The sequence below is a fragment of the Ornithodoros turicata genome, chromosome 3, assembly GCF_037126465.1.
Source record: "Ornithodoros turicata isolate Travis chromosome 3, ASM3712646v1, whole genome shotgun sequence".
Lineage (NCBI taxonomy): Eukaryota > Metazoa > Arthropoda > Arachnida > Ixodida > Argasidae > Ornithodoros > Ornithodoros turicata.
Window position 1 is genome coordinate 10,898,879 of NC_088203.1, and position 13,927 is coordinate 10,912,805.

Here is a 13,927-nt window from a genome sequence, read left to right on the forward strand (position 1 = left end):
CTCCGTTCCCAGCGAGGTCGCGCCTGTGACTCCGTTGCAAGGTGCAACTCACAATTTGTTTCGAGAGCTGACTTTTCAGATTGTGCTGTGTGCGCGCGCGCGTTTTGTTTGCATACATTTCATTATTTTTCGCACCTGTGACCTGCTCTGTACCAGAAGGCATAATGCGCGTGGCACCTACTACCCTACTCACAGCGCGCGATTTTTAAACAACTACAAGGTCAGAGCAGCACTAATGGTCTCCAGTTGGTATGTCAACTAACTTTGATTGACTAGTTGAGCTACAACAGAAGACTAAATACGACAACAATGAGAGCGTATCGTTCCTTTATTTATCGCTTCCTTTCTTTTTTCCACAGATATATTGGTGCTGACACTTTTGTGCCATCCTTTACTTTCTTGATAGGAGGTTGCTTCCTGTCCTGAAACATATATTAATAGCAATTAGTGTGAGACATATAGCACATCTGATATCACTACATGGTCCTTTAAATACTCCCTGACCATAAAATGACTGAGAGAAGAAAAGGGGGGAACTGGTGTACCGAAGAGGGGAGCCAGGGAGTGTACGTGTACCTGGCAGCCCTTTTGGATTTTCGTAAAATGACTCTCATACAAAAAATGGATTTGCAGGTCAGGATTTCTCAAGCAGTCTATATATCTCAGCATGAGATACAGACACTCAACAGATGATTAAGCAAGCAAGAAAGGAAATAATAAAACATCTCTTACGAGCAATCGCTTCTTCATCTCCATCTTGGCCTCCACGACTGCCAACTCTTTCTCCCTTCCGATTCTTTTTGTGAGTTCGTGATAGCTCTTCTTCATTTCCCTTCTGGCTTCCTGTCAGGGTGAACATGATCTAATGGATTACACATCAGCAAAAGCCTAGATACGCTCGCTATAGAAACAACCTCGTATGCCAATGTGACATTATATATATATATTAACATTATTAATGTTCATTATGTCTTTTTTACCTTGAGGACATCATCAGAGACCTCTCCCAAATGTTTCTCCTGGAGTGTTTCGATCCTTGGTCTGTTATACGTCCGATCAAGCATAGCAGGATGTGTTTCCAGACGCTTTGCAAAGTCAAAATTTTTTGCTGTGCAAAAAAAATAATGAAATGAAGTGCCGTATGTCAACTATGACCTATTTCCTGCAATATAACCTTCGTGTACCTTCTTTCTTTGAGTCCACAAAGAAGGTGTGTTTGTTTTTTACTCCGGTGTCAGCCTCCAGGAAATGCAAGCTGGCTTGCAACTTGTCTATTTTCTAGACAGCCGTAAAAAATGTGTCATCAACCACATGGCTTAGAGAGCTTTGCAGAGTGAACGAACACATCTCCTTACCTTGCTCTCTGCGTTACGCTTCATAGTGATATAATTCAAATCTTGCGTCTGCATGAGCTTCAGCTGTGTGTCTGTGAATTCTTCTCCTTTCAATCTCTCGTGATGTTCCCCATCCTGTTGCAGAAAAATAGATAAATGACAATGTCTAGCTTCAACTGAACCTTTTACCTTTATCTTGGAGTTGATCATGTGAAAATAGAATTCATCGGGGTTCCTAGAAAGAGCTCGTTGCTGCAGACGTTTTAGCTTTTGCTGCTTGTTCTGGAAGTCTCTGAGGATGAGAAGAAGGTCAATCGCACCACAATCAGTTTACTGACACAAACTAGTAAGAAAAAGAAAGGGAACGTAACATACCTCGCTCGTACTTTGTAGTCCTTTTTCTTTTCAAGGTATCCTAAATGCTTCCTACTTTCAGGCTGCGACAAACATAGGTGAGTTTTTCTTTTATTCTCATTCAAACACGTCAAGTCTTTGGCGTGCAGTCAAAGAAGGTTATCGTTGTTGTCAGAGAAAACAGAGCACGTTTATGAACCTCAGATGACTACACCTGCAACCTTACCTGCTGCCGTTCTTTGTGAACGCGCTGGTTCGCTTTTGCAGCTTTTGTGAACGAAGACATCGCGAATACTTCTGTCAACACACGAAAACACGCTACGACGCCGTGGGCGCCGCCATGATCCGTGATGTCGGTAGCGATGGACGCTCCTCCTGTCGCGTCGGCCCATGTGAATTCGAAACAACCACGGAGGAAGGAAGCAAGTGCGCGCTTCGACAAAACGGCACGGAGATGTAAACCAACTGAATAAATATCATGATAAAACAGAAAATTCACTCCACATCTGTAAGGTGTCGTGCATATTTTTTCCCCTTTTATGTTTTTAACGATTATACGAACCTGAACCTATAGGTGGGGTGCATTTGCGTAAGCCGGATCACCAGAAAGAGTGAAAAGAAGCACGCGTATAGGCAGCAGATAGGCAGGGTGCGCCGGTTCACCACAAAGAGGGAAAAAGCACGGGTAAAGCTATGGTGTGACGTCATATGCACGCCACCTATACGTATATCACAAGGTACCTTGAAGATCATACGATGAGACGAAGATGAAGCGGTGTGTTCTCTTCAGGGTACTCTGACTGGGTCGCGAGGTGCAAGTAGCGGTTGCCTTGGGAAAGTCCTCAGAGCCACTTCACGCTGAGGTAGAGGTACGTGTTTAGTCCATAGCCCTGCACGAATTACTACCGTTGCTCAGATCACGTCGCAATTCAGCCTGGCATATAATTTTTCGCGTAGTAGTTTGCGTGAAGTACCGATTAACGTCTCGAGGCCAGTACGCAACCAGCCGATTTTTCGTTTAGCTAGTGAGACCGTTGTCCAGGAGCTCCAGGAACATGGTATTTGCAGAATGTCATAGTTTGTACGTACTGCGTAGTATCGGTACCTGTTAAAGATCAACCAGTGCCCATGCGGAACTACATCCGATAGCTCTCCTCTCAAGCTACGAAGGGCATGGTCTGAATATATAGTGATCAACCAGGCGAACAGTACTATCACTACTAGCAGTGTGGTCACTAATGCCAGCCCAGCCATGTAGATTATAATGGCGACTGCACCGACCAAAATTTTCACACTTTGGTGCCAATGGTCAACAGGAAGCCAGCAGTACTGAATAAATAAATAAGTAAAATGATAAAACGTAAAACAAAAAGTTCTCTCTTTCGTGAATTCCAGACGCTTTGCGTTTTAACTTTCGGCCGTGCAAATGAAGAATTTGTTTTATAACTCTTGTTCATTTTTGCATTAGTCAGCTGTCGACAACTTGAACTGGTCGCACAAACGACGCGGTTTCTTCAATGCCATACATACACGGTCGTATATATCCGGATAAACTTCGTTATAGGCCAACCCACTCATCGTCCCATTCTAAACTGTCTTTTATTCTCTCGAGCATCGCCAGAGTTCAACCGTTGTCATCTTTTTCCTTCTCACTAGGGAGTCACACCCTGGGAGTCATTTTGAATACACTGGACCTTCACACCGGGCACGGATCTAGGGAGTCCACATGCCCTGACGAATGACACCCCCTCAATTTCTGTTGTCACCGCGTGCTTCAATAGACCTCTCCCTGTTTGTAAACAAATGACGTCATAGTGTTCGAAAGCGCCACCAATTTGGTAGAGTTGAACTATGCTCGAAGCTAGGGGCGAACAAGGTCGCGCCCGAAAGCCACGGTCTTGAGGGGATTACGATGGTCTCTGAAAGGGACGCGACCTTCGGTCCTACCTTTCTTTCAATAGGAGGCAGCGAACAAGTGCCCATTCGTGGAACCCAGCCCTCCTCTTCCGACTTGTTTCGGTTTCAGTCTGTCTACCTTCGACATGATGACGTTTCTCGGGTAGAGGTCTATTGACTTTAGGCGGTGTGTGTTGCAAGCTGTTCAGGACTTTAAAAAAATCATCCACTGCCCCAGCTTGACACATACAGGAACAGGTTTGCTTTCTACAAATAAGTGGAACCTGTGTTATAATCGCGAAGGCACGCGCCCTTCTTTCCAATAATAGCTTCGTATTCTGACCTTGTGCTCCCTTGCGAGAACAAGGGCAAACCAATGGAATCACCTTACTTTACATGAGCCTTATAGGGCCAGCGTGTAGGTGCGTCAGTGGCTTTATAGGGCCACGTGACCTCTCACGTGCACCACCAGGTGATAACAGAATCACAAAGGGAGTACCCTAAAGATTTACCGCCAACAATGACACCATAATTTGGCACAATTCCCAAAGGGGCCGCCAATTTTGCTTATATGATCTACTCGACGTTAACCTGCTGTTCGGCAATCCACCCAGGGCTTAGGAACCCGCGGTAGCCATGTACGTCGCCGGCTCCAGAGCTGTCCAGCGTCTGCGGCGAGAGTACACCAAGCTCAATGAAGACCCCATCCCTTACGTCACAGCCCGGCCAATTCCAGCAGATATCCTCGAGTGGCACTTCGTAGTCCGAGGGCCCGAAAAGACTCCCCTCGAAGGCGGTGTCTATCACGGCAAGCTACGCTTCCCTCAAGACTTTCCCTTCTCGCCACCGTCCATCTACATCATGACCCCGAACGGCCGCTTCGAATGCAACAAGCGTCTGTGTCTGAGCATCTCCGACTTTCATCCCGAGACCTGGAACCCTTCCTGGTCCATGGCGTCCATACTGACGGGACTGCTGAGTTTTATGCTGGACAGCGCACCCACTTCTGGCAGCCTAGACACGACGGACGAGCAGAAACAGAAGCTGGCGAAGGAGAGCCTCAGGTTTAACCTGGAAGACAAGGTCTTCTGCGAGTTGTTTCCGGAAATCGTCTGTGAAGTTCGTGAGAAGTTATTTTCGGACAAGGGTAACGGCGACAAAGAGAGGAAGCCGTGACGTGTTCCCTATGTGGTCGTGACGATTAGTGTGTAACAAAATTGCGTATTGGTTGTTCCATTCCCGCACCGTGCTGATGCAAGCCGAGGGTGATGTGTTGGCAGAACCGAATAAATGCTGTATATGTCGTACATTTGCAACTGAACTTCGTCTAAGGTGCATTTCTCTGGTACTTCAGTTCTGTCAGTTCAGCCATGCGTGAAACTGATCTGAAAAAAAAAAAAAAAAAAAAAAAACCGTTTCTCCTTAGAAAATCTTTCTGTTCTTGGCGCGATTGGCTGTTTAACGTTCATTTAACGGTTCATTAACTCATATTGAGCCCGTTGATAGAACTTGTCGTGATGCCGGTGAAACAGAACCGGCCGCTTAGTGAAGTTGGCACGTGAACCTCGTGTTGAGTACGGCGTTATATCGACGACGAAGATGATCTCTGTATTCGGCCCTATCGAGTTTGGCGAACCATATATATCGAGGATCACGACAAGGTACAGGTATGGTTCAGGTGTTCAGGTTCAGGATCACGACCAGTGACCAGTATCTGTGAGGAAGAAGGAGGGGGTCAGAAACTCGTGCTCTCCAACCGCTTCTAGGCACTTCCTTTCTCCTCTCATACACTTTCACCTACACACACATTCATACAGTCATACTTTTGGCTATGTATATAGTCGTCATACGCATCATACCCTTTTGTTCATGTATTAGTCATCGCAATTCATATATATGTCATAAGTTACTTGGGTTTGACCTGGCCTTAGTCCCTACCATTACTGCACAGACATAGACATAGACAAACATCGTTTGCCCCTTTCGTCCTGGCCAATCTCCCTTAGTGGCTCACGGCCATCATCTCATTGGACGAAGAAGAAGAAGAAGAAGAAGCACAACATTGTTCCACGGCAACCGACGTGGCTCTCAAAACTCTCACTATTTTCAGGAATGAGCGATTACTTGGCCATAAGAAGAATTCGGCAGGAGTATCAGCAGCTTCAACGGAATCCTCTGCAAGGGATTTGGGCTCACCCAATCCCCAATGACATGCGAGAATGGCGGTTCGTCATAGAGGGACCTCCGGGAACCGCCTTTTCAGGAGGGCTCTTCCAGGTACATTTTTATTGACTTCACTTCATCGCACTTTGTGGCGGGGAGCATATAAGAGAGTGGCAGCCTTGTGCAGTTCACTGTCCATTCTGGTTTTGCAAGGGACTGCAACAGACATGTTCCTGTTACTGATGGAGCCGTTTACGTAGAGAGAGTTGGTAACAGGAGCATGCCCGTTGCAGTTCCTTGCAAAACCAGAATGGACAGTAAGTTAGAGTGAAGTGGAGTGCACCTAAGTGAATGAACCATTAAAGAGCAGTCGCCGAGATACGCTAATCCTCACCACCCAGTCACCCGATAACCTGAAACGAGGGTGGTCATAACGTGAGGTTATTGTCTGCATTATGGCACGCGATTTTACACAGCATTTTCTGCACCTGAACGCAAATAACCGACAACAATATTTGTAGATATCTGCTGTTCCTGTCCCTGAGCATGCATTCAGTTTTAGTTTTGGTACTGTTTTGGTACTGACAGGCAGGTTTAGTAGACCGCTGGTAACGTGACCGTTAAGTAAGGCGACGCCTACTTTTCGCTTCCAGGGGGACAAGTGGCAAGCTTGCGTCCCCCTCCCGTATTCTTGGCGCCCCTTTCGGCGGGCTCAGGGGGGGGGGGGGCAATTGCCCCCTGCACCCCCTGTAGACGCCGGCCCAGACATAGGTGATCGTGCCTGCCGTATGCTAGTGTGCGTGGCTCAGAATCTTATTTGTCCCTTGGATGCGACAGATGTAATACTTCCAAGGCTGCTCTGTACAAGGTTGTCAACGGTCTACAAACACCCTCTAATAACTCCACATCACAGACCTGTAAAATAGTGCGCTTGCACCACGGTATTGCAGGGTACCATCAACTTCCCCACCAACTACCCTTGCACGGCTCCTCGGATCAAGATGGTAACCCCAACCGGTGGGCGATTCGTCGATAACCAGAACATATGCATCGAAGACCTCGAACAACACGCCTGGCAACCCGCGATGAGTTTATCTGACGTCCTCAGCGGCTTTAGAGACTTCATGGTGAGGGACGATGTGCTGGAAGGACGTGTCTGGTTTGCTACAGACTACGAACAGAAACGTTTTATCGAAGCCAGTCTGCAGTTCAACACGAACGATCCTGTCTTCTGCGAAATGTTTCCCGCTCTGGCAGAACAGTCACGGCGTCGTCTGCAAGAGCTGCGAGCGGAGCTCGAAAACTCCCAGCGGCAACATGACGTGCCACAAGCTCAGCACCATTCCTCGGGTCTGATTTTTATGGTGCTGGGATATGGTGGGATCGCTGGTATAATTGCTGTCCTCGCTGTTATAATACGGTCGTTTATGTGAAGAGATATTATATCATATATGTGGATATGCTGTCATGTGACAGAATGTACGTTCTCGCATGCAATGGCGTTAATAGGTTTTGTACTATTAAATAAGCTCAATCGCTGATGCCGATTACTGTGTCATTTTTGCCAAATCTGTCCAGGAAGACAAAGACACTTGGACCAGGTGCTGCTGGCACACCGCACAGGTCGTTCTTAGGGTTCAATATCCGGTGTTATGGCAGTTCACTGCCTCTAGGTGAACATCGATGTATATGAATGTGTGCTTTGGTGCCTTTTCTAGAATTAGGCATTAATGAATGAACTGGAGCGCTTTTCTTTTCTTTTTCTGCTCCGTGGCGGAGAAGACTTGTTTTATTGGTCAATCTGGATTGGATTCACATGTTACTCGCTCTACGACTGAGCACTGTTTCATGCACCGCCGAGGAAGCTCGAAATCAGCCGGAACTCTAATCACTGTTGTCAGTTGCCGACCGCTCAGATTCAGGTTCAGAATTCATCGTAAAGTAGACAGAGCTACAAAATAAAGTGTCAAAGTACAGACAGACTAGCAAATGATATATTTATTTTAATTTGTATTATAAATCAACGTCATTCGAAGGCTCAGTGCGTAAAATATAAATGCCGTTAGCGAACATTGCGCGCTTCCACGCATATATAGTTCCTACAGAACTACGTCACTGTCACGAGACATGCCCTCTGGTGGGCAAAACAAACACACGTAGTCATATACGCCAGAGCACGCGAACAGTTCCAAGGGTGGCCCGCACCCAGCATTCTGACTCCCAGTCCCTGCAATGTTTACATAACACGGGGACCTCTATTCTCGAAGTAACTAGCACAACTTCATAGTTTCGGAGTCTGGTGACACCACCAGAAACTCTGGTGTCTGTCTCTCCCAGCAACAGCCCGCGTCTCCGCTCTCTGCCCCACGTTGGAAGACTGCCAGCAGCTGTGGGGAGGAGACGCGAAATCACATTCGGAGAGCAGTGTCATGGGGTGACTTCGCTAATAATCCTCGCGGCTCCCGCAGTACCGGGAGCATCCCAACGAAGACTGCTGAGGGATGCTCGCATGTCTTCTGTGGCGGGTCTTGTGGCGGGTCGCATGTCTCTTGGACACGCCAGCAACTTGGTGGCAGGGTACAAGTTGCTTAGACACGCCGTCTTCCGCGAGGGACGTTAAATACGGGGTGCCGTGTGACGAGCTTTCATCGCACGTTAAAGAACCGTCAGGTGGGCAAAAGCAATCCTCAGACCGACCGCTGTGGCGTCGCTCACGATCTCAGTTGTCTCGCGACGTAAACACCCAATTATGATACGATTCTCTTGGACTGCTCAAATCCCAGAGCAAGAAGGATAGCATATCTCTCCCTCTCCTGTGCCACCATCATCTCTCCCATCCCTCTTTCACCATCCCCTCTTCTCCCTCACCTGGGTGCACCGAGTCGGAGCCGCCACTCCAGAGCAGGCTGACCGCACCTTCTTCTCTACATCACCCCACGACTGAGAGCAGTGTAACAAGACGCGTGGGTAGATATAGGGGGTGGGGGTGTGGGTGGGGCACTTCATGACTCGTTTATTAGAAATTAGTTTTACGACATGTCACATAGGGAAAGGAGAATGCAGTGTCGGTATAGAATTCTGAAGACTGTAAGGGCTTGCAGGGAGTACTTTACTGCCGTGTCACACACCTCTTTGTGGTATGTACAACAAATAGCTGATACAGCTTGATACATGATATAGCTTATGGATTATTACGTTGCAAGGCTCCATCTGCTTGCTCCATTTGCTTGCTCTTCGCACGGCTCATCCATTTGATGGACAGGTTGTCAGTCGACTGAATCGTCGGAAGCCAGGTCACGTTACATCGAATTTCACTTTCGCACCAATTCGCTTGTTAGAATACTGATATCAGACACTCATTTTCCATCGTTTCCGGCATGAAGCTGCCCTAGATTTCCCACCTATAAAGACCGCAGCGCTGAACATTAGCGATTCTGCCTTACTTAATTACCGGCGTCAGTCATGTCGAAGACCGTTCAGCGTCTGCGTCAAGAATACTTGCAAATCGTTCGATGTCCCGAACCAGGAATCTATGCTGAACCCCTCTCCACCAACATCTTAGAATGGCGATTTGCTCTTGATGGTCCCAAAGGAACTCCTTATCAGGGAGGTCTTTATCAGGGCAAGCTTATCTTCCCATCGTCCTACCCGTCCGGTCCACCGGAGATTCAGATGCTGACACCCACCGGACGCTTCAAGACCAACATGCCCATCTGTCTTCTGCATTTGAAAAGGTTCACTTGGGATCCAGCCTGGAGCGTGGCTTCCGTTCTGAGCGGCTTCCGAGAGTTCATGGTTCATGGCGAGCTGACCATTGGAAGCGTGTGGTTCACGACGGATCGTCACAAACGCCATCTGGCGGAAGACAGCTTGCGGTTTAACCTTCAGGACCCGGTCTTCTGCGAGCTGTTTCCAGATCTGGCTCAGTCTTGCAGAAGGCGGATTGAAGAACGCTGGACGAAGGAGGTGGAGGCGATGAGAAAGAGCGTCGGCAAAGGATGTGGCAAGAGCGGAGACGAGAGGATTGGCTGCGACGATATGGGGATGGTGGTTTTTGTGTTCGTGTTCTTTCTGATGGCCGGCGTGACAGGAGTTGTAACACTTGTTTGTCTGATGAAATAACGCTGAATGTTTCAAGAGTCGGTGCTACCTATAGGTGACGCGATATGATGTGGCAGAGCTTTCGTTGTCATTCCTGTTTCGTTGTGTCGTTCGTGATGTTTTATGTTGGCCTGTTACTATACATGCGCCATCATCGTAACTGGTGCGCGAAAAACCAATTCCAGGTGGGCTGCATGCGCCGTCATGGGAACGAGGACAGCGAATTATATGGCATAGCCAAGAGGAGATAGAGAACGGGAAAAAGGACAGTCGCTGTCCTTCAAACTTTTCCTATCGTATACTCTTAAAAATGAACTTCACCGCATAGCACGGTCTTACCCAACCATCATCTCGAATGATATCGCTATCTGCCCTGATTTGTTGGAAACGGGAGGCGTACGCCTTTTTTGTGACAATTATGAACAGCATAAGTGTCACAAAAAGGCGTACGCCTCCCGTTTTCAACGAATCAGGGCAGATAACGATATCATTCGAGATGATGGTTGGATAAGACCGTGCTATGCGGTGAAGTTCATTTCTGAGAGTGTAGAGGCTTCGTGCTGTCTGCATTTATTTACCTTTGTTTGAAATTCTACTCTTAGACCGTGTTTGCACGTACACTCTTAGAAATGAACTTCATCACATACCACGCTCCTAGCCAACCATCATACCGAATGACAACGTTCTCGCCCCTGATTTGTTGAAAACGGGAGGAGGAGCCTATTTTGTGCCATTATGCACGGCACAAAATAGGCTCCTCCTCCCGTTTTCAACAAATCTAAGGCGAGAACGTTGTCATTCGGTATGATGGTTGGCTAGGAGCGTGCTATGTGGTGAAGTTCATTTCTAAGAGTGTATGCGACAAAAGCGGATCGTATCCAGTTATCGCATCTCATTACATCGATCCCCTCCAGCGAATTGGTTGACATAACCTGGTGGGAGAGGACTCGCCGCGATAAGTGGATACGGTACGGATTTGTCGCATTTACGTAAACGTGTCGTCAGACACGAGTAACAGAATTCTTTATCCTATAGTCACCGTCTTATCAGTCGTTTATTTAATATAAGAATTTTCGGTGCTTAAATTGATGTAAAGAAGCAGTCTTCGATGAATCACTGTACATATCTATGCATATCTATGCAAGCTTAAAAGAACTTAATAAAAAAAAAAAGAAAAAAGCAGGACATTAATTTTTGAATAGCCAACTGTAGGATGAGAAAAGTGCAATGCCTGCCCACATGATATCTTACAAATTCCGGTTCAGTTTGTTTCATCCATGGCTGCGTGCCTGGAGGAAAACTGTTGGAGGAAAACTAATATTTCCGAAGTTATTGAGGTGTCGAAAAGCGTGCAAATATCAACTTAAAGCCATCTGCAACGAGCGTAACTCGAGGAACACGGTACCCGGTGTGCCATCTCCGATGAAAAAAAAAAAAAAAGACGCAACGAAAAGACAAGAAAATAACGGTGTCGCTTGTGACCGAAAGCGGGAAAGTAATAAAATTATCCCGCTGCTTTTGAGATCTATATCGCATTTGTTTATCATGCCCCAGCAACCTCCAGAGATACACAAAGAGAGAAATCGTTTGTGAGAACGGCGAATCGTGTTGATGAGTTTTTATGCTTTTGGCGACTGCAGTGTTTAATACACGTGCCCTGTTTCTAGATGATGAAATGGACATTCGTTACTTACGCAAGACTCGCTGAATAAACAATTTAAAAATACACTGAATACTCTGAACGTTATCGATCTTCTGTGTTCCTGATATTGTGTCAATATTGTTCTTCTCTGACAAACAATCTCGTGAATCATTCATGTCTAGACAATATCAAATATGACGCATGTCATTGTTCTTTTGACTTTCGAAGAACACATAGATAACATTTGCAGTGCCCCAAATCTCGAAACGGGTTAATACAAGGACAGTATAAGAATTTTCCGTCTGATTTTTGTTCTTTTCTTAGACAACGAGTATAGGCATACCGGGTGGTGGTTCGAAGTATAGTGTCATCGTGAATGTGCGTTGTTATCACTGGCGGAAGCACCTGTTGTAGTAGCTTTTTCTAATGGTCCGCTCTCTGATCAGTATATACGGTAGCCGAGAGAAGAAGGGCGCAGACGAGGACAATTACAGAGAGGAAGCGGACAGGACATAGGCATCGTACTTATAAACTAACCACTAGCTGCTGAACAACATCCAGTAGTTGTTTTATTCGCGTAAAGAGAACTGGTTTACATGTTAGTTAACTCACTGTAGACATATATAAGTAATACACATCTGTGAGACAGTTAATGTTGGCCACAAATTGCATTGAGTTTGCCCACGTGGTGGCACATCTAACTATAACATACACGATACTCGAAAAGTACTCGTATTTCAGTAGTGAACTTTGTTGCATTATTGAAAATTCGGGCATCCGAGGCTCATCCGCACCGTTGGTGTTGGACGTGTTAATGGCTTACAGCCTTGTCTATGAAGCAGGGCACAGGCTGGTTCTCCAATGGGTTCCAGCCCATTGCGGTGTCGAAGGGATCGAACAGGCCGACAGCGCCGCAGAAGCAGCTCTCTCGTCCCGGACACGGACGCGTGTTGCACTGCTGAGGGGAGATCGTCGTTCCGTACTACGACGTCTCGTGACTCCTCTGGCTTCCCTCCAATGGACCGCTGACATTCTGCCCCCAGCCATGTTGAGCAGAGTTGATCCAGCAATCGCTTTCCGCATGCCTCGACATACCTCTCGTCAAGATGCCGCATTAGTTCATCGAATGCGCCTCGACGTGGCTTTTACAGCGCAGTGGCGTTACCGCTTGAGGCAAGTTGACTCTCCCTAATGCAGTCACTACGGTGCTTTAAAAGATCTAGAGCATATTCTTCTCCATTGCCCACACTACCAACCTTCCCGTACCGTACTCTCGCCCCCCTCCCTCTCTCACAAAATTGCTTGGTCCCTGGCCACATCCAGCCCACCAACGTTCTGCCCTCAACGCTCTCTTCACCTTTCTGGATACCATAGGACTTCGATCTTTATTGTCAAGGGGCTCATCCCCATCACCACTATAATGGGGTAGAGTATCGCCCCTGGCGCGGTGAAACTCCCCATTCATCATCTCCAATAAAGTTGTTGTTGTTGTTGTTGTTGAGGTTCCGTAAGTAACCTGTAATGTTTCTATTCCATTAATAACCGATAGTACTAATTCATTGTCAATCGACTCGGTACACACATGCTGTACTTCAGCATATAGTTATCTTATTGCCTGCTTTGACCCCATGACGTCATCATCATGATTTAAGTGTAATCATTATTGTATTGTATTGTGTATCATTATTATTATTAGGAGTTGTGCCGTTTATCCCTCCATCGCACTGCCATGCACAACTTGACCGTGTGAACAGCAATAAACATGTTCAACAAGAATAAAACAGCACGCACAGCATTTCATTTGTGGGAGTTGCAGAATTGGTCAGGTGACGAATTAAGTGTTGTTGCCTCTTTGACGTCATCATTCATCATATACGGGTTTTGTTGTGTTATTGTTGCCTCTTTGCTTTGCTCGATGTGTTAACCGACTCCCGTCTGTAGTGCTCTGCCCTGAGGGGTATACTTACAAATAAATAGATAAGTAAATAAAGTGTATTGTTGTACGGTTGTTTGAGCGTTGTATAAGTACTTGCGTCAATAACTTTTTGACCTTTTACAATCAAAGCAACGTAAAAGCCGCAATAAAGAGCAACAACAACTACTACTACATGAATGACGACGGGATGAGGTGATTCACCGCAACAATTGCGGTGCCGTACCTCAGTGCATGTGGGTTAATATACGAGTGGGATGACGATGAAAAAGATGAGTCATACACACTCGCACACACACATGACACACGCAAATAACTGATGGGGATAGTATAGTTCATCCGGTCGGCCACCAGAGATGAAGTGCTGTGAAGATCTCATCTCCGCATTCATGGCGAAAGCTCTGACATCAGAGGAGTTCAAACAGACTCGTCAGACGTCACGAACAGATATAGAATGAGTGCAGACATTGACGGTGCTGCACAGGGTTATAGAACAAGGACCCA

At 46.7% G+C, this 13,927-nt stretch overlaps 4 protein-coding genes and 1 long non-coding RNA gene across 5 annotated transcripts; 4 read left to right on the forward strand and 1 right to left on the reverse strand.

Moving 5' to 3' along the window:
• The first annotated feature begins 53 nt into the window (after positions 1 to 53).
• LOC135388065 (uncharacterized) lies at positions 54 to 734 on the forward strand. The gene is made up of 2 exons (XR_010421280.1): positions 54 to 249; positions 360 to 734. It is a non-coding gene; the product is annotated as an uncharacterized LOC135388065 (long non-coding RNA).
• On the reverse strand, positions 311 to 2,057 carry LOC135388064 (probable U3 small nucleolar RNA-associated protein 11). The gene is made up of 8 exons (XM_064617364.1): positions 1,915 to 2,057; positions 1,710 to 1,771; positions 1,524 to 1,626; positions 1,356 to 1,469; positions 1,185 to 1,278; positions 981 to 1,108; positions 733 to 843; positions 311 to 422 (listed from the first exon to the last, which is right to left on the reverse strand). The coding sequence occupies exons 1-8, from the start codon at positions 1,972 to 1,974 to the stop codon at positions 333 to 335; spliced, it is 762 nt and encodes a 253-aa protein (XP_064473434.1). The 5' UTR covers positions 1,975 to 2,057; the 3' UTR covers positions 311 to 332.
• A 356-nt stretch (positions 2,058 to 2,413) lies between these two features.
• LOC135389898 (ubiquitin-conjugating enzyme E2 J2-like) lies at positions 2,414 to 4,905 on the forward strand. Its single transcript, XM_064619950.1, has 2 exons — positions 2,414 to 2,557; positions 4,199 to 4,905. The coding sequence occupies exon 2, from the start codon at positions 4,221 to 4,223 to the stop codon at positions 4,758 to 4,760; it is 540 nt and encodes a 179-aa protein (XP_064476020.1). The 5' UTR covers positions 2,414 to 2,557; positions 4,199 to 4,220; the 3' UTR covers positions 4,761 to 4,905.
• A 313-nt stretch (positions 4,906 to 5,218) lies between these two features.
• LOC135389899 (ubiquitin-conjugating enzyme E2 J2-like) lies at positions 5,219 to 7,288 on the forward strand. The gene is made up of 3 exons (XM_064619951.1): positions 5,219 to 5,245; positions 5,695 to 5,861; positions 6,698 to 7,288. The coding sequence occupies exons 2-3, from the start codon at positions 5,697 to 5,699 to the stop codon at positions 7,178 to 7,180; spliced, it is 648 nt and encodes a 215-aa protein (XP_064476021.1). The 5' UTR covers positions 5,219 to 5,245; positions 5,695 to 5,696; the 3' UTR covers positions 7,181 to 7,288.
• A 1,921-nt stretch (positions 7,289 to 9,209) lies between these two features.
• Positions 9,210 to 9,869, forward strand: LOC135387735 (ubiquitin-conjugating enzyme E2 J2-like). Its single transcript, XM_064616833.1, has one exon. The coding sequence runs from the start codon at positions 9,210 to 9,212 to the stop codon at positions 9,867 to 9,869; it is 660 nt and encodes a 219-aa protein (XP_064472903.1).
• Positions 9,870 to 13,927: the final 4,058 nt, after the last annotated feature.